The 27,048-nt window shown below is 31.9% G+C and overlaps 1 protein-coding gene across 2 annotated transcripts; it reads left to right on the forward strand.

The window, feature by feature from the left end:
* The first annotated feature begins 1,217 nt into the window (after positions 1-1,217).
* On the forward strand, positions 1,218-26,438 carry LOC132747988 (protein Wnt-2b-A-like). 2 transcript variants are annotated; one of them, XM_060737522.1, is made up of 6 exons: positions 1,218-2,064; positions 19,230-19,465; positions 21,374-21,657; positions 23,821-23,961; positions 24,411-24,540; positions 25,109-26,436. In XM_060737522.1, exons 1-6 carry the CDS (start codon positions 1,946-1,948, stop codon positions 25,354-25,356), a joined length of 1,158 nt encoding a protein of 385 aa, XP_060593505.1. In that variant the 5' UTR covers positions 1,218-1,945; the 3' UTR covers positions 25,357-26,436. The 2 variants fall into 2 exon arrangements, with proteins under 2 accessions (XP_060593505.1, XP_060593506.1); XM_060737523.1 differs by lacking the exon at positions 1,218-2,064 and adding an exon at positions 13,159-13,706 and having other exon boundaries at positions 25,109-26,438.
* Positions 26,439-27,048: the final 610 nt, after the last annotated feature.

The raw sequence follows: 27,048 nt of genomic DNA on the forward strand, positions 1-27,048 counted from the left end.
TGATAAATAATTAATCCATTACTTATCAGATTTCTATATACAACTAAATTCTTAATATCTTATTCTTATATGAAAAATATATCTATAAAACAAAAGGAAAAACCAGAAAACAGTCATATACTGCAAAGATAATAAATTTCAGTATAAACAGCAGTGTTGAGTTTATTCCTTAGATCTTATTGTAAACAGTGGTATTATGTGTTAGTTTTACATCCATTAACATAGAGTGGTGTGTTTCTATTGCCTAAGCTCCGGAAACCTTCGCTCTGAAATCATAAATAACTACTTTCTATGGTCTACGCCTCGAAAACGTTCGTTTTGAAATCATAAATAATTTGTATCCATGGTCTATTACCCGGAAATATTCTAACCGACATAATAAATTACTAAAAACCATGATCTGCACTCCGGTATCCATTAATGACGAGAATCCATGGTCTACACCTCGGTATCCTTTTATGACAGTAACCATGGTCTACGCATCGGTATCCATTCATGACGAGTAACCATGGTCTATGCCCTGGTATCCATTCATGAGCTCGTCCCGGTATTCATTATTGAAGAGTAACCATTTTCTACGCCCAGGTATCCATTAATGAGGGGTAACCATGGGTTTTCGCTTTTCCTTTAAAGATCATAAATATTGGAAGGTGTACACCGTTTAGGATACATAACTACAGTTTGTGGCGAGTTTGGTTTACAGAAAACATAAAATTATGTTCTATCGACCTAAATTATGGCTTAATCATTTAACTGTATGAAAAAGAAAACTATATTACTATTAAAGCATTACCGTAGATAAAGTAAATGATCCGCTAAATTCAAACAACCATTTTAAAAAAAATGCAAGAATCTGACTTCGGACATTGTTTAAGTCCATCTATAATATTTCAAGGTTTCTCCGCAGACAATACAAAAGTGTGGACTTGTATAACAGTTGAAGTGTTTTACAGAATCAAAATTGTTCACATAACCAATGGAAGCCTTAGTTTTACCGGACACTACCATGATTGTAATGATATCACAACTGACAATAATAGGACGTCACACGCAGAATTCTAATTTTAAAGGTATCCAAAATCCTTAACCTTGTCAAAAGAAAAAAATATAATAAATGTTTAAAACACCTATGTTATCTTTTTTGATTTCTCGTTAAATGAAAAATATACTGAAAAAAAGAAGAAAGGAAGTTGTGAAAATTGTTGTTTCGGAAAGTGGCCAAATTTTGTTGCGTGGTGCAAAATAGTCGTGGTTATCAAAGTTGAGAAAAGTCGTAAAGTGAAAATACGAAAAAAATAAAAAATGTTATGTGATTTCGTTAACATTTCAAGGGGAAAATATTTGTAGAGAGTTGAAGTTTATTAGTACGGAGCCGTGATTTCCCTATCTACAGATATAGTGACATTCAGGCTTATATCTAGACGCTTAAAATTTTATGAACGATATGCACGGAATTTTGATTGTATAATGAATGTCTTTGGAAAGCCATTAATCGTCTGTAAACTACACTATGATTTTGATAGCACTAAGTTAAAATAAATGAATTCTAGTGATAAAGTTTGTGAATTTTTATGAAAATGATTCCGCGTGTCAGAAAATATGAACATTAAATTGCTATGAAATAGGCCTAGCTACGAGTGCAGTGATATGCGAGAACTCTGTTTTTAAAATGTGGTTTTTAGTGCTTGCAATTTGTATCGATTTCAGGGATAGTATTTTCATTAAAACTTTATTGAAATATTTATTTTTCGCTTTAAATTATTGCGGTATTCCCGCCTTATAAAACATGATTGCTAAATTTTGAACTCAAATTAAAAACATCAGTTGTAAAGACATGATCATGTGACAGTTTGGAATAAAATAAAATCGTGTGCAAAAAGTGCTTGGATAATTTGGATTGGTGAATATCCGTTGCTAAAAATAGCTTCGATAGGGCTCGTGCGGAATGCGACCAATCAGATTGAGTGTTACTTGGTGGCTAGGTTGTGTGAATTGCATCTTGGTTCTCTTGTGTTTGGTGAAAACTTTTACATCAGCAGAAACAAAGACGTTGAATGAATTCTGGTAAGTTATTATGTCTTATACGGAACTATTTCACAGTCTGCTTATTTTGCAATTGATCTATCGTATGCTAAAGATAATTCGACATGATTGGTCACTTTCAGTATCTTATAAAAAGCAATAATTAACAGCAAGGAAGACCTTTTTCAAGTCCCCACAATAAACATAATTCCAGGAACAAAGGTTATTCAAGTTCTACGAGATATTAGTGAATTTTATTAACTGGATGGTGTTTCTCAAGACATTTTTAGACACTAACGGCTTACTGTGTAATAATATCACCAAGTATCCATGTAAAACGCCTCCTTGCGTCGTAGACGGAGTTATGTCATTTTGTCATATAAACTTCGGTTGAGACCCACAACAATGTAAAATTCCCAACGAACAAAATATGTAGGTGTTTGACAAGCAAAAGGTATGCGTCCAGCGGGGAAAATTGTTTTAACAAGGCCGACTTGTTCTTCAGCTACTCGCTGGCGTTTTTTAATCAGTACATCTTCAAAGTTTTAGAAACAAGCTAGTAAACCAGACAAGTTATTTCCATTTTCAAAAGAAAAAAAATGTGTAACTAATCTATGCTTTGGTACAAAAGTCGTTTAAGCTATATGTACTTGATAACAGTAATTAATTTTATATGTATTTACAATGACTTGAATATATCATATACACAGACAGACAGACAGACACACACGCAGACAGACACGAAGACGATATTTAACTTGTTAATAAATTAAATATTCTTCTTTCTTTTTGTATGGTTATATGTTCAGAGAAAGACGTCATTATTGTAGAACTCATCGCGTTACAGAATATGAAAGTTCAACATAGCGGGTCAGAAAAGAGATGTGATCATTTAATTCTGAAAACAAAAACAAAACAACAACAAAAAAACAAAAACATTTTGATAGGTATTAAATAGTGTTAAATATATGTCGTCTAACGTGATTATATTATCTATTTTGCTAATTGTCTAATATACAGTTACGTATATGTGAGATTTTCTTGATATGAAAGAGGAGATTATTTTGAGAGATGTCATATTAAACCATCAAGTTAAATACATAAAGCTGCTTGAAATATCATGGTTTCTGTATATTTTCAGTTCATACAATAATAGAAACTTAAAATCTTAAATAGATAATTGATATAAAACAGCGTTATATGTACTGACACCAGATTGACGGGATATTCATCGGCACGTGTTTCCATGGTTTCGCTCTATCACGAAAGGTGATGAACAAACCAGCCTTGACACCATTGGAAGTATGAATGTAACTTTTAAACTTTTAAATACATTTTGTAGACAGATATTCACCAGTTAATGGAGCAATATTTTCCACAGCAGTCTTTATTTCATGATGGTTTACAGTCCATATTTTGATATATATCATAATTTGTCTATGCCATTTAACACCGACTCCTTCTTATCCTTTCCGTTATGATTTTTTAAAAATATTTTCTCTAGTATGTTTTCACTTGTTTTTTTTAATTGAATTTTTAACACTAGATTACCAGATTAACAGTGGCATTGTGTAAATCCAAATTGCCAGTGGCGTTGTGCAAATCAAAATATAACTTGTAGACGTGTCAATATTATTAGGACCATCTCTTGACAATAAATTATATCATAGGAAGCCGAGAGAGTCCCTTCAGTAAAGGTGCAATAACATAGGATGGTATCTCATTTGTTTTGTAGGAAATATAATCGTATCGGTGAAATTGCCTCTTATAATGTGGAATTGCCTCTTATAATGTGATATTGCCTCTCATAATGAGTTTCGGGATCTCTATTTTTGTTCGATTTTATACATGTATGTTTTGTTTGCTTTTTTATAAAAATAAAAAATAAACAAGAATTATCGTTAAAACGATACTCGACCGAAGTAAAACTGGTGTTATAACCCACCCACCACATTAATTGTGCGAACGTTTATTTTAGAACTTTTTTTATATTCTATTTGATAATGGCAATAACTATCCTTCACATTTGTTTAGAAATATCCTAACAATTTTATTTTAGAATGACAAGAACTATCCGTTACATTTTATTTTAGAATAGTCAATGAGATTCACAGAATTCAGTTTGTAATTTTAAAATAACAAATGAAAATTCTTCTTACATTCAGTTCTTCCATGTAAATTTTGCAGGAAGTCAAACTGAATACAGACCGGCCTATGCACAGGTGGCAGTATCAGTGTTTGGACACCCCACCCCTATCTGCCCCTGGACCCCTACTACAACCCTGAAAAAAATTCAACACTCTAAGGCTTACTAAAAGGTACCAAATACAAAACCACCGATGAAATTATATAAAAAAAAAATTTTTCCACTATCAAAATTATAGTTATAGAAAGGTGAAAAGCCTACTATAAGTTCATTTGCCAAACAATGTGGAACACGGGAAATCGTCGTTTCGGCGACTGAGGCGCATTCCGAAGGCATTTTGCTGCATCATTCATTTACATCAATAAAAAGAACTTGAATTCCACAGCTTACTTAATTCAAGTCTAACGAATATCAATATTATATCGATTTTTTCTATTTCACGGTAATTTTTTACTTGTCGTTGCCATTTTGGATTCTGATACCTACATGTGTTATACGCGATCTGATTGGACGTCCAATTTGGCTCGTCCAATCAGATCGCGTATTTCAACCCAGGTATCAGACTGCAAAATGGCTACGACAATTCAAAAAATACCGTGAAACAGAAAAAATCGGAATGATAGTGATATTCGTTGGACTTGAATTAGATAAGCTGTGGAATTCTAGTTCTTTTTATTGATGTTAATGAATGATGCAGCGAAATCCCGCCGGAATGCGCCTCAGTCGCCGAAACGACGATTTCCCGTGTTCCACATTGTTTGGCAAATAAACATTTAGTAGGCTTTTCACCTTTCTATAACTATAATTTTGATAGTGGAAAAAAAATTTTTTTTTATATAATTTCATCGGTGGTTTTGTATTTGGTACCTTTTAGTAAGCCTTAGAGTGTTGAATTATTTTTTTTTCAGGGTTGTAGTAGGGGTCCAGGGGCAGATAGGGGTGGGGTGGTCAAACACTGATACTGCCACCTGTGGGCCTATGGCCAGAAAAAGTGCAAGAAACAAGTTATTTGTGAACTGCCTTTGGATATTCTATCGGCCAGACAGACTCATAAGCATTAATCTGATGATGCTTTTGTTTTTTAATGTTTTCAATGTTGTTTTGTTTTCGATCAAAAACAAAAAGGTTAATAACTAACATATATAAATTTTCCTATCGACGACATAGGCACCTTTGAAACTAGACATTTTAATGTTTTAAACTGAACCGATACCTGCTTCACTTCCATTATTTTAATGCACTTTTATAAATGCAAAACTAATAAGACCGGTCACATCCGAATTATTCTGCTTAGAAATTGTCGGAAATAAATTTTCACGTATTGAAAACACATTATGTTATATTCTTTTTTTCTCACGAGATATTGCGAGAAGATGTGGCAGTTTAACGAGGATATGAAAGACTTGGTAATTTAGTCTATACTGGCGATTTCTTGGCAAACAATAATGCTTAAATCGTAAATAACTGGGGGATATTGCTTTGCATGAAAACGCCTGACAGTAGCTCACTGATTTTGTAGATAAAAATGATAATCTATGGTCGTTTGTACTGATCTACTGCCAAATTTAATTACCGAAAGTGTGAATGAATAAAATACATCTTTTTTACACACGAAAAAAAAAATCTATACTAATGGAAGCGTGCTGTGAGATTAAGTCTCCCTTTATGTTATTTATGCATTTTTAATTGTTGTTAGGAATGCCTTTTTTATCGTTTTGATTTCAATTTGTCTGTTGCGCTTCCAGACGTTTATGTTTCACGCGTTAGTGTTGCGTTTGAAATACGTACTTTCTTACCCTTTACCATGTTCTAAACAAAAGTGATAAGCATGTGCCATCTGAATAGGGCAAGGCCAGCTACCCACTGCCGTGCAGTCTGACCTGGCTATTGACTGTTTGCTAAATTATATGTTGATCTTAAATATCCAAAAATGTGATGATGAACAGTTAAAAACTTGCAGACCCTAAGGTATTAAAGTACATGCATGTATGAAAAAAATAATTTCACCTCTCTTTACCAATTCTTGAAAATTTGCAGAATTACTCTGAAGGAAGTCGGTTAAATTTAAAGCAGGGAAAAATAAGACCTTTCTTTACTTCATTACAACGTATCTGTCCCAGAAAAAAACATGGAAATATAAAAAAAATTCAAAGACAGATTAGACAAAAGCGAGATTGGAGACCTACCTTTTTGTATTTTGTTATTGTTGCTGTTGCTGCTTAAATTGATTCTTTTAAGTAAGAAATGCAAAGTTCTAAGTATTTATGGAACATTTTGCATTCTTCCAATATTCAGTCAGTTTCAATTATAAGCATGTAATGATTGTAACGCATTTTTGACCGATTCCACATTTCCTTTATCTGCCATTTACTTAAGGCAGCTTGGTTGCTAACTTTACATTCCAGCAACCTAAAGGTCACAGCAGTGTCCTTAGAAATTGATTATTTTTTAAATGCATTTCGGACCGTTATTTTCTATATTCGTCACATTCTTTATTTATTACTGTTCTGTTCTGTCTATCTATTTTTTGATTTGCTGCTAGGTTGTTCATATTTCGGCAGTCCAGAGCCACAGGCCCATCTATGTGTCTCTATTACACTAGCAATCATGTTGAGTTAAATAAAGAGTATTGATGATAAGGAAATCAATGAATTGCAGTTATGAAATGAAAAAATAAAAATGATATGAAGAGATAGGATTGTTTTATGACGAAATCTTCTGACGAATGTTACAAATAAGGCACTTAATTATAACAGATCAGAACAAATGAGCCGCGTCACGACAAAACCAACATAATGGGTTTGCGACCAGCATGGATCCAGACCAGCCTGCGCATCCGCGCAGTCTGATCAGGATCTATGCTGTTCGCTTACAAACCCTATAGCAAGTAGAGAAACTGATAGCGAACAGCATGGATCCTGATCAGACTGCGCGGATGAGCAGGCTGGTCTGGATCCATGCTGGTCGCAAACACATTATGTTGGTTTTGTCGTGATGCGGCTCAAATGTTAATATTTTAACATGTGTATAAAATTGAGAGAAAATACCGTCTGTATGAGACAAAAGAATCCTAGGCCAAATACAATGATAAACAAGACGAACACGAGGAAGAATTTGAAGAAAGTAGAAGCTAAGGCTTTAAACTGTCTTATGCGTTTTGAAATCTAGTACTTGGAATGCAAGCAAACATTAGCTATCCATCACCTCTATTAAACGCATTTTCTAATTTAAGCACCCAATCTTGTTACAACAATCTTTCAAATCTTAAATGTTTATAATTATTGTTTTAATTCAATTGATAATGACTACGTATCAAAGATTTACAACTTTTTGTTTTGTTTTCGGATTGTGTCAAAATGTACATGACATTTACATTGCTAGAAGTTCTTAATATCAACACTCTATATAATATAAATCAAATTCTGATTCGCCCTTGTTAAGCGGCCATAGCTTTCCAATTACACACAGCATATGAAATATTTTCAATTGTCTATGGTCGAATTTTGTTCAAAAGGTACACGAATGATATCTTATTATAAACACTCTATATAATATAATATAAAACAAAATCTAATTTAATTTTATATTAACGTTCATATGTAGGTGAAACATTTCGGCTGTTTAACTCTTTAGAAGTATGTTATATTAGCCAACAGTTGACCTTTGGCGCGGTGATGTACGGAATGCCGTTAGGGCCATTGCATATGAATGTGTTGATCTGAAACGCGATAGTCGATAGTACGATGGTGAAAACGCGAAATCACGAAACTACGATGGTGAAAATGCGAAAGCACGATGATGAAAACGCGAAAGTACGATGATGAAAACGCGACAGTACGATACTACGATGATGAAAGCGCGATAAACTATCGTGTTTTCACCATCGTACTGTCGCGTTTTCACCATCGTAGTTTCGTGATTTCGCGTTTTCATCATCGTACTGTCGTGTTTTCATCATCGTACTATCGCGTTTTCACCATCGTACTATCGCGTTTTCACCATCGCTCTATCGCGTTTTCATCATCGTACTGTCGTGTTTTCATCATCGTACTATCGCGTTTTCACCATCGTACTGTCGTGATTTCATCATCGTACTATCGCGTTTTCATCATCGCACTATCGCGTTTTCACCATCGTAGTTTCGTGATGTCGTGTTTTCACCATCGTACTATCGACTATCGCGTTTCAGATTAACATATTCATAGGCGATGGCCCTAACGGCATTCCGTAGATGACACATTCCTAAAGCCTTTTTTAAACTAACTGAATGACAATAATCCAATAAATATTTCTATAATCCAAATGAAAATACCAAGTGCATATTTGTGGATTTAACATTTTTGGGGAGGGATATATATTATTTACGTCTCACTGAAGAGTTATCATAACCACAAAATGTTTTAATTGTTGTATTGAAAATGTTATGATAGTATAATAATATTTGATTTAGTATAAAGAGCTTTATCAAATATTTCTCAAACTTCGGTAAACTGTGTATCGATATATTATCGAATCGGTGTTCCCTGTCTGGTGCTTAAAAAAGAACATTTTTTAGTTTCAGTTTACTATGTTTCTGAGTTAAATTAGTTTAGTTTATTATGTAAATGTAAATAAAATAATATCATATATTAACATCACAAAATAACATCAATTAGCAAAATTAAATGTACATGCAAAATGATCGGGCAGTTAATTGTACGAATATTATCTGGAACATTTCCCCAATTCCCCAATAGAATGTCTATAGTAAGCTGTATTAAAGAGTAGATACTAAGATTTTTTATAAATTTGAGAAATTAACCATATGTTGTTGGCTTATAATTTGGAAAGCAACCCTTTCCGAAACATTCTGTGAGCCATTATCACTTGCCACCCAAACTGGAACGATTACTCGTGTACCTTTTTAACGTGAAATGTATTTTTAAAGAATCAAAGACAGAATTTATGTTAATATTTTACTTCTTTAGTGAGATTAATTTACATAAACGGTGTAGTATTGTGTTCAAATTCCGGGTTCTGGATATGCTTCCGGTTTAAGAATTGACCTCATGTTTGACCTCTAGAACTTTCACAACATTCTGAAATAAGAAGAAATTCCTTTCTGATATATTGTTCATGACAATACAAAAAAACATGAACATACTAAATAAGAGAGAAAATACATGCATTAAGAATGCCCCATTCAATAGTATTTCCAAACTTTTCAGAACTTTTCAATCCAAACGCTTCAACTGATCTCGCCTACATAAGACAAATTTTAAAAGTAAATTATCATGTTTACGAGAAAAAAAGTTGACTATATACACCTGTAGTTTATATTTTTCTACTTTTAAGTACCGTGTTTGCTTTTTAAATTAGTACGGTTCCACCCTTAGACACATTTATATGAACGTGTCAGAAATTTAACGTTGAAATATTAGTTTAGAATGCATTTGTAAGTGACGAGAACGCCGTGAGAACATAATGAAGACGAATGAGACAAGATATAGACACGTTGGTAAAAGAGAAAAACTTGCACGTGCGTAGCTCGTCCAATCAGAAATAGTTTTACATTCTGGCACCTTGTCTTTGTTAACAATACATGTAATAAGACACTAACGAACGACCATTTTTGTACAGAGGTCCGTTAATTGTATCTTACTTGAGTACACTACATGTACTTAGTCTTGAGTGAGGGAAAATATTGCTGGAAAAATCAAATTACCTATCTTTTTCTGAATAGTCATCATAAAAAATACAAGAATGATAATAAATTAATTTTGCATGATTTGATTATTATAGTAACAATAATGATAAAATAACTACAGGTGGGTGATTATGATGATGATGATTTTGATGCCGGTAGAATGTAATGCCGATAGTTGTGATGCTGATTATGATAGTGATGGTGATGATGGCGGTAGTGTTGAAGATGAGAGTAAGTTTGAAAATATTTACAGATTCTGTATTGCTACGCGCGTGAATTTATCGACGTCTCTGTTGGTCTAATGCGACGAAAGAAGAATTTGCATTTAGAACGTTGTTTTTTCTGCCTCTATTAATAACAGGTGCACTGTTTGTTGAACCACCTTGTTATCTGTCAGAATTCGCTGTTTTAAATCTTTTAAATTTATAGGAACGCCAGTCTTCCTGATGAATGCATTGAGAAAACGTAGTCGATAATGTGAAACATAAATTAAACAATAATTAAGTGGCATAAAAATCATATATATAAAAATACATCAGAATCAAATGATAAGGCACACTATGTGTCAAATACAAGACAAACAGATTATTCAAATATTAATAATGTAGATGCCATTTGGACAATCTTTTTCATTATAAGGTATATATGTAACATATGAAAACATCAGAAATGATTCCAGAAAGATGGTTTATGATGAGTATAAGTTCATTTTAAATGATGTTCTTTTTATTAATTTTCACATTTGAAGTTGCTTAATGCTGTAAGAATGATATAAACATTTCCTCTGAATGGCCCTTCTGTGACATTATTATTATATAGCATTCAAAACTTCCCAATTGCATGTAATTCCCCAACCCGCAAAAACAAAAAAGAAAAAAAGAAAAAGAAAACGAAAGCAAAGCATGCATTAGATACCACCAAATAAAAAAAGAACTTTGAAACTTTTGTTTTCAATGTTAAAATAATGATGTACATAGATGATATTTTTCTTGTAGCCGATACTCTTTCCCCGAATTAAATTATTTTGATAGGTTGGAACATAGAAAAAACAAAACATGAACGGCATATTTATTATATTTTATAGACGTTTTCCTTCTTTTAACTTCTGAGTCATATGCCTTTGTGAAATCTGAATGTAACACATTTTAAGTGCAAATTTTCACCAATTATTAGTAATGTGCTACTTTTTTGTTGCATAAAGGAAATGTAATTTTTCAATTAAAATATTGGCTCCGTTTTATAGCTTGCTGTGTTGATACGAATCCCACGCTTAATTTGCCGCATTATCGTTGTCAGAATGTCGAAAGTAAAAGCGGTGCTACAGTAAATTTCAATTTCCGGTATATTAACCTATCGTCGCTTTCTATAATGGTGTGCATATATTGAAAATACTTTATAGCCCAAACACAATATTATATATCCGTTTTAAAAGAGTTTGATGTAGGTCAATGTTTGCAACAATCATGAAATTAAATTAGATAGACACACTGAAATGATTTTGAACTATGAACTATATTTATGTAATTACGAGAAAATATTGAGCAATAAAATCTGTTCTATTCTGTTCTTTAAAAAATAGAATGGGACAAAATTAACAATTCTAGCATGTATTTTTATTTCCACAAGGTTCATTAAAGAATCTATGTTATTATTTTACGCTATGAAATTATTTTTTTTCTCTAAAAAATAATCTGTCTAAAGGCGAAAACATGGTAATGTGGTTGTTTTAAATAGTAGTTCACCCGGATACGAGAAAAGTCAATTTTGTAGAAACTGATTGAAGTTTGTAAAGAAAACATAATTGAGCCGCGTCACGACAAAACCAACATAATGGGTTTGCGACCAGCATGGATCCAGACCAGCCTGCGCATCCGCGCAGTCTGATCAGGATCCATTCTGTTTGCTTCCAAACCCTATAACAAGTAGAGAAACTGATCGCGAACAGCATGGATCCTGATCAGACTGCGCGGATGCGCAGGCTGGTCTGGATCCATGCTGGTCGCAAACCCATGATGTTGGTTTTGCCTTGACGCGGCTCATATATGGTACGATACCGTATAGAAGACTCTCCATATACCAAATTAGCCTTGTTCTGTCAATCCAATTGTAAAGTCTATTATAACAGAAATGTTACCCTAGGCGGATCAACAAAGACTATAATGAAACTGTGTAAATGTTTACCCCCTTTTATAATTTGTTTCTATTTCTCTTTAAGCTATTTATGCGTATTAAACACTGGTTTATGATATTGAATCTTTTTTATTCAAACACTTGAGGTTAATGTGGACAATATGGAGGTGGTCCTTTTTAAAAGACCTTTTTTATTATTAAAAACAGAAAAGAACAACATAAATGTGATGTGAAAGAAACTGGATATTTTTTAATCATGTTAACAATGTATATAGCAAACTGGAAACAAGCATTCTAACATCATTTTAATCAGACTTTTTGACTGACTGTATGAATGGTGAAAAAAAATCGAACAAAGTAAAGAATATTAACGGTACGCTTGATTATCTTGTCTGAGGATCTGGCATACTGTTCTTTAAAATTATTTCAATATAGATTTTTTTTCTGAACTGAAAACTGACAATTTCAACAATGGAGAGGAAACAGTTGCAGACGATATTAAACTTCAAGATAGTCAGTGGGATTAATAAACACCGTGTTCTTCTTCAACATTCTAACTGAATCACTTTTCAAGAAGGTTTCTATGAATACAGCACTTTGTGAAAGGGAGACAAACTGTGATATTACTTTAGTTTATTTCAAAGTTTTTCTTTTGATGAAACAAATAAATATAAGAATGCCATTGTCATTATCAAAGCAAAAACTGATTAAAACTAAATTTGGAAATACTGCGTGAATTAAAATAGTTCAACAGAATTAGAATATTGGTTCGGTCGGTGTAACTTACAATTATTCAATCAAATTAAGACTATAATTGAATTTGTTTCTTTAATTTGACGCAGGGCACGTTTTCGTACATTTTGATTTGTTCATTGTGGTATATTTTTTACATTTGTGTTGGCGCTGCTACATATGAAATACGAAATATACTTGACACAGTGAAATATTTAGGGAATAAATGTTTACCACCATAATTCTGTCAAAACTATTGGTTTTCTTATAAAACTACAAGTTTGTTTATATTTGGTATATTAACTTACAAATGACATAGACGTTCGTTTCCAATTCAATTCGCTATACACCGGACACAATTACATCGGATTAAAACAACACAGGACTTAAAAAATTAAAAAAAGTCGGATTTTTATTGTTTTTGTTTTTTTATTCAACTAGTTGGATTCCTTTATCACGGTTTATAACATCGTGTTATTTTAGTTCTTGGGGATATGTATTTGACAAAATCGTGATTGAAAATTGTGCATATGACAAGCTGTTGATAGGATTTTGTCCAGTTAAATTTTCTTACTATTGAATTAAAATTAAACGGAAAAAGAATTCTAAATCGATGATCGGGATGATAAAGTGAAGGGAGAACAAACTTATTGCACTCTCATGATTTATTATTTGTTTTTATTTTTGATATCTTCGGAATATGTAACAATGATTGATATAATGGTATCTGTGAATTAAACTGCAATTTATTTCAAGAATAGCGAGTGTGAATAAAGTGTTGAGCGACTTTATTCTTACGGAATGACTCGTGATAATGTTAAAGTGATGGATATATTTATTATATTTAAGTGAAACTGGACATGTTTTGTTTTCTTATATAATTGATCATGTCGATGGTAAACACAGAATGGGAACAAAGTGTTGGATGAAATTTAATGTAACAGTTATATGCGTGTTGCTATTATTACAACAAGTCGTGTCGACGTGGTGGTAAGTTGTTGTTTTTATTTAATACAGACGCATACTCTTTTCTATTTCACATCATATTAACCGGATTTTAAAGCTCTTGTCTAAGAAATATTTTTTTATACAAAAATAAACATTAGCCGATATATAATTTGATGATGGAGAATATAATCACCTTCATAAATAGATGTAACATTTTGTTAGAACGATTTAGTAATTAAGTGTTAACAGATCTACACGGCCTGTTCATATGTATTCTTTTAGTTAAATCATATTATATAATTTCCAATTACGTTCAATTTCATTTGATTGGCGAATGGAAAGTTAATGTTAAAATTAATTTCCTTTTGATAAACAGCATGTCTGTCTTTCTGTCTGTCTGATTATCATATACATGTATAATTTTACGCGAGAATTCTTTGGCCTGTCAAAAACATAATATACCCTAACGTATTTATTCGGACTTGGATAAGAAAACGATTTCAAAAGTAATTTGTAGACCTGAAAATAATAATGTCTCTTTTCCGAAAAAGATGAAAATAGTATAGTAATGGTTTACCTACAAAGTTTTTGTAAGGATGGCGCTAATTATATATCATTTCGCTTATTAATGAACATCTTCTGATGTCCATGTACCCCCGAGCTTCAGTGCAATTATTAAAGACACCGAGATAAAATTGCATTAATAGAATGCCATTACATCTTTTGAAATTATTATAATGATGATTATTATTATGGTGATGTTAGTTTCTACAGAAGTAAATTACGTTTGGTATAAGCTTATAGACACACTCTTGAATCCGTTCCTGGAGGATGTTGATTGGTAATGAAATGATGATTTTTTTATGACCACAAAGTTATAGCATTTATTATTATTTCAAATGCACCATCATCATCAACATCATCATTATCATTATTATCATTATTATTTATTATTATTATTATTATTATTATTATTTATTATTATTATTATTATCATTATTATTATTATTATTATTATTATTATTATTATTATTATTATTATTATTACATGTTAATATCATAAGAAAAGAATGTTTTATCCTAAGTAGAGAAACTTGCGGGCATTTTCTTCTACAGAAATTCTCATTAGTTTCTTCAGTAAGAATGACTGGACTTTCATCTCTAATTACATTTAATCTATCCAGCGTCTATACAACTGTAATCAGAATGTACCAAATTAGGTCTGTTATTACTTGAGGAAATGAAAAAACTCCATATGATACCCCCTTTCAACAAAGCATTTTCTCTCGTAAATTGATTACAAATATGGTAGAAATTACTAAATCTATTGACAGGTGTGTTTATTACAGTTTACAATATATCATGAAAAATAGTGCGCGTTTTTGAAATCGATATCACTGCGCCCTTTCGTCTGATGTATATCGGAATATCGTAGTGACGTATCGTTTGCATGCGACTTAATTAAGAACTATTTTGTTTCGCAGGTTGATTAATGGAGAAGTAATTGGTATACATAGTTTTTGATTTATTTCAACAAATGATGATGGATGATGTAGCATTACAGATGGTAGAAAAGATGTGAAATACCAATATTGGGCGGAGGAAATAACCAGAAATTCAATAATCTAAGCAAAAATCCATAGCTTTTTGTAATAATTAAAGTTTAATTTTCAAGAGTTTTACATGAATTTAAAATATGTGTATTTTCTATATGGAAAAGGGAAAAGTATACCGCTTCAGCATATCTGCTTCAAAAGAATAAACATACATTAATTTAGATGTATTATATATATATTTTTATTTATACTTTCTTATAGATTAAAAGTTTTAGAAAATTCGGTAAATATCAAGTATCAGTTCAAAACAAATAAGTGAAAAAACAGCAAAAAAAACACAACAACAACAATAAAAAAATTAATAAACAAAACACAAAAAACCCCACAAAAACACAAAGAATACTAATAGATTGCACTAGATATTTTTCTATCTTACAGCTGGATTATTCAAATGAAGCATTCTGTTCACAAATTCACGGTACTCTGCTCATTAAATTATCGTCAACGTGATTTATTTAATACATTAAAATGATTTAATTTATTCGCAGTTTAAGGGATACATCAAAGATTATTGCTTGATAATATAATAAATGATCTGTTCAATATTGATATTATTTGACAATTGTCTGACGTAACATAATATGAAACGTTGACTAAATAAAGAATTGATAACACATAATCGCATAGTATACAAATATCATTTTAATAAATTAAATATCACCTATATTTCTTATTTCAAATAAAATGATCCCAGGCTCAATAACTGCAACAATATCGTGGACGAAAAAAACATTTTTAAACTATTGGATAGTTAAAACAATTTTTTTTGTCAAATCTAATGACGGAATTAAATGGTTCCTAATTACAATGCGGCACAAATCTTCCTAACTTTGTCAGCAGATAAGCTTCCTAACTTTGTAATTAGAATTGGTACATAACTATTATCTGCCTAACTTTGTGATCAGAACAGCTACAAGTATAAGAATAGCTGTCTGATTGTGTTAATACAACAGTAAACAGTCTTATTTGGTCCATAAGGAAATGGATAAAAAGAAATCAACAGTATTCAGTAAAGGTATAACAACACATCACATACTACGAATAAACACAAACGCTGAAGTGTTAAAATATAGCTTTTTTGTAATTTTGTATTTAACTATGATGCTATAAAAAGAATAAAATTAGTGACATTTTTTGTTTTCATGACGCTCAAAAATAAATCAACGTTTATTATAAAATTAGTAAACAATATAAACGCGCTACAGAATTGTTATGTAAAGTTCAAGCAATCAACCTGCCGATATTCGTTTTTAATCTTCACAACTTTAGGAAATATGATATTTAAAATACCTCAATTTGACCATTTAATGTTCTAAAAATAGATCAAAGTACCGTCAATTACATGATTTTCTGATTGGACTGTACTCAATTGTGCACCGAATGGAACCGATGACGTCATATTTGTATGATATAATTAGATTTACGATATCACACGAGATTAAATCATAATTTAAGCAGACGATGTTTATTTCCTACGTTCTTGGAACGCTCATGATCCATGTAATAATATTAAAAGCAGATTTGTGGGGTTTTATTTGCTCTAATCTCCAGTCTCTTGAATTATTCTTTTGATGGCAGACGATAAATTGTGCACATTTTCCATTACTGAGATTAGTACATTATTAAATCATTATTTTATTGTTTGAATCTTTTCTGCCCACTTGATATCACACACCTCGACCTACAAGAAATATTGGCTTTGACCTTTTTGCACTTAATTCAGAACAGATATTCATTTCTATAAACAATTCATAATAGAATTGATGTTAAACGAAGCGGCTCCAGACCATTGTATGAAACATTTGTTCTTTAGCGCAGACACGTTTTTCGTATCATCAGACGGTTGAAATTTACAGGAAAAGTTATTGTAATTTTATTATAAAGATGAATACAAGAAAAGCATTGATGCAAAGCATCAAAAGGGCGTCCAAGCAGGAAATGCAGCAAGTGAAGATGAACTAGTAGACATATGATAACTAATAATATCTGTCATATTTTGCGGTTCGGATCGGAATATCCGTCCCGAGGTGACCCGCCCATTGGGCGGTAACGAGGCTTGCCGAGTTACCGCCCATGGGCGGGTGACCGAGGGACGGATATTCCGATCCGAACCGCAAACATATGTCAGATATTTTTTCTTGCATATTCTACCATATTCCATTATATTTTAAATTCTTTATCTTTATTTTCAATGAAAATTTATATCATTACAACCGTAACTACTTTCATTCAACAGCGTATGAATTACAAAATCATTCATAACGGTAAAATGACGTCATCTTTATCGTGCCATTGTACAGCACGCGACTCATCTGGAACCCCCCATGCCAGATGAAATTTCCGGCATGGGTAAAACTAACGGAAACGCCAGTCTGATATGCAAGAATAATAATATCTGTCATATTTTGCGGTTCGGATCGGAATATCCGTCCCGAGGTGACCCGCCCATTGGGCGGTAACGAGGCTTGCCGAGTTACCGCCCATGGGCGGGTGACCGAGGGACGGATATTCCGATCCGAACCGCAAACATATGTCAGATATTTTTTCTTGCATATTCTACCATATTCCATTATATTTTAAATTCTTTATCTTTATTTTCAATGAAAATTTATATCATTACAACCGTAACTACTTTCATTCAACAGCGTATGAATTACAAATCATTCATAACGGTAAAATGACGTCATCTTTATCGTGCCATTGTACAGCACGCGACTCATCTGGAACCCCCCATGCCAGATGAAATTTCCGGCATGGGTAAAACTAACGGAAACGCCAGTCTGATATGCAAGAAAAGATATTCTTATAAACTTTTCAATGGTTAATTGGTTTTTACCAAAATTATATATCATTTATGAATGGTTGGACAAAAGACATTGTTCATTATGAACTTTGGTAGGCATGCTAGAGATTAAAATATTACTTTTTTCCCACAGGAACTTAAAATTTTATCAATATTAACGATAATATTCAAAATATACAGGTCAATGATAAGATATCCAAAATATACTCTCCATATGGTATAAGTTTATTTATACTGCATAGGGGTATTTTTGGTTATTATCATTAATATTGGTGATTTGATAGAATTTCAAGTTCATATGGTATTTTTCTTTGGAACATACAAAATAGTACTCAAAATCAATAGAGAAATTAGGATCGATTTTAGAAAAAGAGACTTGAACATAGGTTTTTATAGTATACTACTGCTAGACCTGTTAACTGTCGCATAACGTCAAAATAAAAGCGACATATAAAGTTGTGAACTTGGTCGACAGTAAAAATGTCATAAGTGCAATCAGAGCCGTAAAAAAGAAAACCGGAAAGAACCTACGGAAAAGAATTTTACAAAATGATAATACTATGATATAACAATTCGTAAAAAATGGCATACTTAATTTTTTTCTATAGATTTATAACGAATGCAATTAATTGTTTGAATATGTTTCCATTTCATTTCCTTCAAAATTCTCCAGTTTGTTATTTATTACCATAAATTGTGCGCGACACGAATTACCGTTTCGTTAAACTAAATCTGCTTCTATAAATAGATTTTCGGACTTTCACAATGATAAGGTCATCATTCTATTTATAGCTTTCGGATACATGTACAACAATAACATACATAATAACCCACTGTGTACTACAAAATGATTAATAAAAAACCCCGAAGAGCGCGATTAAATGACGGAAAAGATTATTTCATTTGAATATATTTGCATTGCGGAATTGTCCAGTTCACTATTCATTGTACATATTGCGACATTTCATTTTTAATAATCAAACACCCTCAAAGCAATCGGAATGATCGGCTATTATGACCGACTAAAAGGCCCGAGAAATTGCACTTGCCCTTTTTCATTCCATAAGGGGCGTCGCGCTTAGGCGCGGACACCAAAAAAATCCACATTCGTAAATAATATTTAAACAAAAAGTCTTATTATTTCAGGTTCATAAGTCAGTTGCCGCTTCAAGCGGTAAGTTCTGGCATTATCTGTGATAACATTCCCGGGTTAATTGGAAAACAAAGACGAATGTGTCGTTTGCACCAGGACGCAATGGTTCCCCTCGGACAGGGGGCGCTAGAAGGGGTACACGAGTGCCAACACCAATTTCGAAAACATAGATGGAATTGCAGCACATTGGAAAGGGACGCTTCAGTGTTTGGAAAAATACTTTTAAAAGGTAAATAAGGGAGTACCATTATGATAAAATAGATTTCCCTTTGCTCGTCTGCTTTTTATGACAATTGTCACGATCCCTTATTAGATATTGTAGTAACAATATTTTTTTATTAATGTTTATGATGGCAAAAGAACCTTGGAAATGGAATAGTTGCTTTAAGCGACAAGTCAATGGTCTGATTGCCAAGATAGCAGAAAATAACTTTTTAAGTAAAACTATATACTAAACTTTGTATGTTATTTGATGTTTATTAAAGTGTTAATAGTCCGTAAGGCTATGTTGGCACATTTCTTTATTACAAAAATATGGGAACAAAAATTAAGTTTTTGAACTCACCATAGAGTATGTCGGGGTAATATTTTGAACCATTATTACTTAACGTGCTGTATCATACCAAATGTCTCTACGATGTATTCAATGATTACTGTGTTGAAAGTTATTAATTAAACATAATGTGTTCACTTTAGGCAACTTTAGTGCTCACTTTTTGTCTTGTAAGGTTTCTGGTTTGCAATGATAACTATGTTGAAAGTTATTAATTAAACATAATGTGTTCACTTTAGGCAACTTTAGTGCTCACTTTTTGTCTTGTAAGGTTTCTGGTTTGCAATGATAACTATGTTGAAAGTTATTAATTAAACATAATGTGTTCACTTTAGGCAACTTTAGTGCTCACTTTTTGTCTTGTAAGGTTTCTGGTTTGCAATGATAACTATGTTGAAAGTTATTAATTAAACATAATGTGTTCACTTTAGGCAACTTTAGTGCTCACTTTTTGTCTTGTAAGGTTTCTGGTTTGCAATGATAACTATGTTGAAAGTTATTAATTAAACATAATGTGTTCACTTTAGGCAACTTTAGTGCTCACTTTTTGTCTTGTAAGGTTTCTGGTTTGCAATGATAACTATGTCGAAAGTTATTAATTAAACATAATGTGTTCACTTTAGGCAACTTTAGTGCTCACTTTTTGTCTTGTAAGGTTTCTGGTTTGCAATGATAACTATGTTGAAAGTTATTAATTAAACATAATGTGTTCACTTTAGGCAACTTTAGTGCTCACCTTTTGTCTTGTAAATTTTCTGGTTGCAAGTTTTCTCATAACTAACCGTTGTGTAGTAATGGACCTTTTTACTTTAAACGAAGATGACCGTATCGGAATAAATTGTTTTTAATTTTTTATAATTCTTTTCAGGGAATAACTATTCTTCCATATAATTTAAAGTTAAAGGCATGATAACCTAGCTTATACAAATGTTGATATACTACATGTAAATATGACCAAAATGACTAAATGTTTGCGTTTGTCGGAGCATTTTATATTGGCTTTTGTGTACTCGATACACGTGTAGACAAAAAAAAACAACGTTGTTTCATAAACAAAATTTTAAAAATGTTAATATCATCAAGATTAAAACTAACCGTATAAAGCATGATAAAATGTCTGAAAGTTCAAAACAATGATAATCCTAATTAATATCAAACTTTGAGTTTAAAAATCCATTATGCCTCAGATATGCTATTATTTTCATTTCTCAAAAAATTCTCATTTATTTTGGTATCTTGTTAAAGCTTAAAAAGAAATACTCATTTTTCACATGGATGAATTATCCTTTGCTTTCTTTGCTCTGTTGACAATTGATATAATTACAAGGAAATAGTATTTTGCATAATGGAAGTTAAAATACTATTTTGTTCACATTTTGCTAGCTTTATGACAACTTTACGCCCAGCACTACTTTCTTCACTTGTAAAACATCTTACATGCTCTAAATTTCATTATTAAAACATTATTAAATACATTTTTTCTAAACAATTAAAACATGGATTTTTGAAGCATAATGTGCCTTTTAAGGGAATATTAGTGCTATTTATTTCATTTATAAGTTTTATTTCAATTCTTCTTTTCAGTCGGGACACGAGAGGCAGCATTTGTTTATTCCATATCATCTGCTGGTGTTGTATATTCCATTACACGTGCGTGTAGTCTAGGTCATTTAAGCACGTGCGCTTGTGATCCCGGTAAGAAAGGGAAAAGTCGAGACAAAAAAGGTCAGTGGTTCGAGTGGGGAGGTTGTAGCGATGATGTCAACTATGGTAGAAAATTTGCTCGCACGTTTATTGACGCTAAGGAGAGGAAAAATATGGACGCACGTGCATTGATGAATCTTCACAACAACAGAGCGGGTCGCCAGGTAAAATAAATTAAAAACATGTATTATACAATAATCATAATAATACAATTCGCTATGGTTTTTTTATCCCCCGCCGAAAGGATATAGAAATAGTCTTCGTCCGTCCGTCCGTCTGTCCGTCAGTCCTTCCGTCCGACATTTTTGTCCAGAGCATATCTCAAAAAGTATTTGAGGTATCAACTTGAAAGTCCATAGGTGGATAGATTTCATTGAGGAGGAGTGCAGCACACAAAAATGATAACCTATCCTGCATTATTTTTCAGTTATTGCCCTTTCTTATTTTCAGCTATCAGTATTCACATAGGTTTCAAATCTGTAATCACTTCAGCCATCCGTTTTCATTACCAAAAGACAACTTTAAATTGAATTATTCTGCTTTACTTCATATACATTCTTCCAATGAGCAAACACATTCGGCGGGAGATGGCCATGCTAACATGGCTCTTGTTCTCATTGAAATAAATGTGACAACATACCGAAAAAGATCAATGGTTATTTCTTTATCCATTACAAAGACAACATTTATCATCGGAAGTGATCTAAAATATATTATATTAAAAGGACATGCTATTCGCTGTAATACTGTTGTTTGGAATAATACCAGTGTACCAGTATAAATAATTCATTACACCGGGCCATCACAAATAAACTCATACACATGCAAAACGTGGTTATAAAATCGATTCTTGGATTGTATTGAACTTTATAGAAAACAAAGGAACAAAAACTACAAGTAAACACGAAAACTGCCAATGGGAAAAACAAATAAAATGGTTTTTATGTGGCAACATAATTGATAGTTGATTACTGAAAAGAGTAGATCATGAATTTTTAAGAAATTTTAATTTATAAGCAGAAACAAAAAAAAATAAAAAATAAATAAATAAAGCAAGACAGGAAACAAAACCGAATTATCAGATATAGACTTGTATAATTTGTATATTCGTGTATCAATACCAAAACCATTAATACTTTTTATGGACTAAAACATTTACTGTCATGTCATTTCCATGCTGTCAAAGAAAATTAATGGATCGCTGCAAGTAACTGTAATTAGACTCTAATCATATTCTCCGCACTACTTTTTGTATTCTTTAATTAAAGTGAATATCCTCCGTACTACTTTTTGTATTCTAATTAAAGTGAAAATACTATAGCGATGATGATTCATTTACATGTATATATGAAGCTTGAAAATATGATTCCTTATTGTTTCTTTAATTTTCCGTGTGTTTTTCAAGATGATGAATACTGGAAAAATTGAATTAGATCTATATCATACTAAGTAAAGTGTTTAACTTTCAAATAAAGAAATAAGTGTCCAACGTTTATTATCAATTATTTAGACATAATGTTCAAACAATGACTAGTAATCTAAGGATCTCTAGTCGTGTGGGTTCAAACCCCGTCAGAGGCAAGTCGATGTTTCCTTCAGCAAGAAACTTTACACTCATTGCTCAGTACTGGTTTAGTACAGGAACGGATTCGAAAGTGTGTCGATAAGCTTATACCTTCCTACACAATCGAACTAAAATAAATTCTGTATAAACCAAACAAATAACAAAACTGAGTGGCCAAAATTCAGTATATATACCTATAGATCACAATGTATTCTTTCCTCGAGCAATGCTCGTTACTACACAAAATTGATCGGTTGCTTGTTACTTTGTAACAAATGACCAAAGTTCAAGAAATAATTGGAATGACCATTTTCTTTAAAAAGTGGTTATGAAATATATTTAAAAAAAAAACAAAAAAAACTGAATGCACTACTTACTTACGCAACAAGCAATATTCATACGTATAATCAGTGTGACGTTATGAACATTGAAGATACCCTGAAAAATATCGTATGAACGAGTTATGAACACTAAAGAAACCTTGGGAAAAATATCAAGGGAACAGTAAATTGTTTATGAATATTGAAGAGACCTTGGAAAAATATCGCAATACTGTAAAATGAGTTGTGAACATTGAAGAGACCATAAAAATGTCTTTGGTTAACTGTAAACGAGTCGTGAAAAACGAAGATAGATTGAAAAAATATCATAGAATTGTGAACAAGTCGCGTTATTTTAACTGAGAAACAAAAGACATAGATCCCCGGGGCGTTTTTATTTATAAGAAAGACAAAGCATGATTTTTTAAAATTTTTATTTTCAGACTGTAAAAAAGATGCGGAAACTAGAATGTAAATGTCACGGAATTAGTGGGTCATGCGCAATGAAAACATGCTGGCGTGCAATGAGAGATTTTAGACGTGTAGGTACCTTCCTGAAGAAACGATATAATGGAGCCGTTAAGGTAAGTATTTAACATATCTGGTAAAGTAATTTATACTATGATCTGTTTCATGTAATCCTAGTTGACGACAAAATCAAATTATGCACAAAGAAATATCAACTTTACTTGTCTGAAATAAAACAAACTACAATAAAAATAACATTCAAGGACTTATACATATATTACAATTGTGTTCAAATCACATTTTATATTGAGTCTGTTGCAAGAAAACTTGCATATTGCTGATGAGAAGGAAATTGATTTTCTTTTTCATTCCTTTTACAATTTGAGTGATATGGCGTTGAATATAAGCTGCCTTGCATTTTTTTGAACTAATCAAAAATATTTTTTTTAAGATTAGATATTCTTACCACTTTGATAAAAAGATTTGCACAATATTCAAAGCTTTGCTGTAAACTGCTGGTAATGCACAGTCAGAAATTTGAATTATCATGTTTAAATAATTATAGGTGATGATGAACCAAAATGCCGCAGACAGCGAGCTGATAGTTGCCAATAAAAACTTGAAGAAACCGACAAAATTTGATTTAGTATATTTTGACGAGTCACCAGACTACTGTACAAAAGATTTAGGGCTAGGTATAACATAAATTTTGCTTAGAGTTTTCTTGGTGTTATGTACGTCTAGATTGCAAGAGCAATTAATGCGTTAGAAATGAATTGTTCTTGAATTTTCTTTTATATTCTTTTTTGTGTATCAATGGGCAATGTATGCGTGAAAATGAATGATTTATCATCGTATTCTCATTAATTTTCCTATTGATATGGTGTAAGTCAATATAAAAACAGAACTAAAATGTCTTTTTGAAATTCATTACCTTTCATGTTTTGTATTATGTATCATTTAGCAGAACTGCATGAGGATTAAATGCCTACAGTGTCTTCGTCTTCCTTGTTTGTAACATGTTGTTTCTCAATAAAAACAAATTAATGTTCGAATATAACAAATGTAGTGATAGATTGAAAAAGGTCAAATGTGTCTGGAAACTAAGAAAAATAGAAAGGTATTGCTGTTAAAAGTCTTCGTAACTTTCATTACTAAATCTTACTTAAAAGTTTGAGTGTATATTACTCACTGACTCCAACAGGTTATGTAAAACCACTTTGAAAAGCCTCTACTCTAGATATTCTTTTCCTCCTTTAACAGGGTCCTTTGGAACTAGCGGACGAGAGTGTAATAAAACGTCTATGGATACAGACGGATGTGACATCATGTGTTGTGGTCGAGGTTTTGACACTGAAGTTGTACAGCGCGTGGACCAATGTGAATGTAAATTTCACTGGTGTTGTGACGTCATATGTCAAAACTGCACAAAGACTGTTGAAAGACATACTTGTAGAGGCGAGGTTCCATACCCAAGGTCCACACATAGAAATTACGGATTGAGACTGTAGGAAAATACAGTTGGTCAGCTGGGTTTGCAATATCTGACGCAATCTTAAAAAAAATCCCCAGCGTCTACGTCCCTACAGTTTTACACACATATGGTTGTTTGTCAGCTTATTTATCTAAAGTGACTTTTAAGTCGAGATCTGATTATAGTTTGAATGTAAAAGTAACTACATGTACAAGGTGCTGGAAATTTAGTGACAATTATATGGATGTTGAAGTATTTGAAACAGCCACTTTTTTAAGGAGAGTCATGGTATTTGAGGAATAAAAAGGGTGAAAAGCAACAAAAAACCATAACATACAAAAGAAATTGTCTCAGACGAGATTTCGACTAAAAAGTACCTGGCGCAATATGACGAATCTGAAATAATTGTAGATGAATATGATGTTAGCGTTATGTACATATAGGAGTTGACTATGACTGTCAAATTTATTTGTTGCAGATACAAATGTTTTATTGAATTTGCAACTGATTAGATAAATGGAATATTTTTTTATAAAAGATTGTTGTTACTTTTGAACTATTAAAAAATGTTAACTTGAAATTTTGTACATGCAGTCTTTTAGACCAGGTAGGCAAGACTTTTGTCTGTAGAAGACAACTACAAGAGATGCTAAATGTTCATTTCACAGTTGGAATGACTTAAATACAAATAAAAAAGGTAAATCTTCAAGAGTAATGCTACAAATATATTCAACAAAAAGCAAACTGTACAATCAATATGTACACACATTTTTTTCCGAGGTAAAGGAAGCTTAAATTATTTGGTTTTGAAGGAACATAATTTGCTTGATCAGAAGTTGTTCTATGATAAGTTGATAACATGTAATTTATCTTGGATAATTCAAGATGTATACATGTATATATATGTTGGTGAACAGTGTAATATATGTTTCTCTTGTGATATGTGATATACCTCATTGTAAATATTGAGATTAAAACTAATATGCTGTATTTCATCTTTGGACTTTTATATAATAGCATCAGTTTATATGTTAGACCCACATTATTGTATCCTTTTATACTGACGTTCTTAAATGTTTGACGGAGTTTTTATTAGTTTTATTTATTTCTTAAAAAAACAAAATTCATAGAAACAGAAACAAAGCTGAAACAGTAAGCATGTAATTATTTAATTATATTGACAAAATAATAACATAAATGGCATAATATAAACACCCGACCCAATAAACCTGTAAGTTACAAAGGGGTATTTCAAATGTTCATGTTAATCAACAAAACATGAAAAGCATTATTCATATGATATAATATTAAATTTAAATAATAATTGTTTGACAATTATGGATGTATTACATAATGCAATATTGACGTAGGGCTGCTTTCCCGGTCATTAGCTAAAGTTATTGAATGACTGATGTAGAGAACAGAAATATGTTTGACTTAATACGAGACCCAATTTGCGTTTAAGGATTAAAGATTGAAAACAACAATATAATTTCATAACATTATGTTTAATAATTTTTCCAGTTTACAGTCCACAGTATGTTTGACACATATGTAATAGATATTGATATTGATTCTTTACAAAGACTGATAATGAAGAAGAAATGTCATACATACAAACAATATCAGAATAAGTACAAGTGATACATGTACAAGCTTTTGTTTTAACTTAAAAGTAGGTCACAAATCATGTCCTGTAGTAAGCATTTGTAAAGTCCTGTTTATTAAA

This window comes from Ruditapes philippinarum, unplaced genomic scaffold (assembly GCF_026571515.1).
Source record: "Ruditapes philippinarum isolate M1 unplaced genomic scaffold, ASM2657151v2 ctg241_1_1_1_1, whole genome shotgun sequence".
Taxonomy (NCBI): Eukaryota; Metazoa; Mollusca; class Bivalvia; order Venerida; family Veneridae; genus Ruditapes; species Ruditapes philippinarum.

Bases quoted from the DNA above. Each gene is read 5' to 3' on its own strand.
- LOC132747988 (XM_060737522.1), top strand. From the start codon at position 1,946: ATGCGACCAATCAGATTGAGTGTTACTTGGTGGCTAGGTTGTGTGAAT. The intron at 2,065-19,229 runs GTAAGTTATTAT...TTATTATTTCAG, and splicing joins AAGACGTTGAATGAATTCTG to GTTCATAAGTCAGTTGCCGC. The intron at 19,466-21,373 runs GTAAATAAGGGA...TCTTCTTTTCAG, and splicing joins TGGAAAAATACTTTTAAAAG to TCGGGACACGAGAGGCAGCA.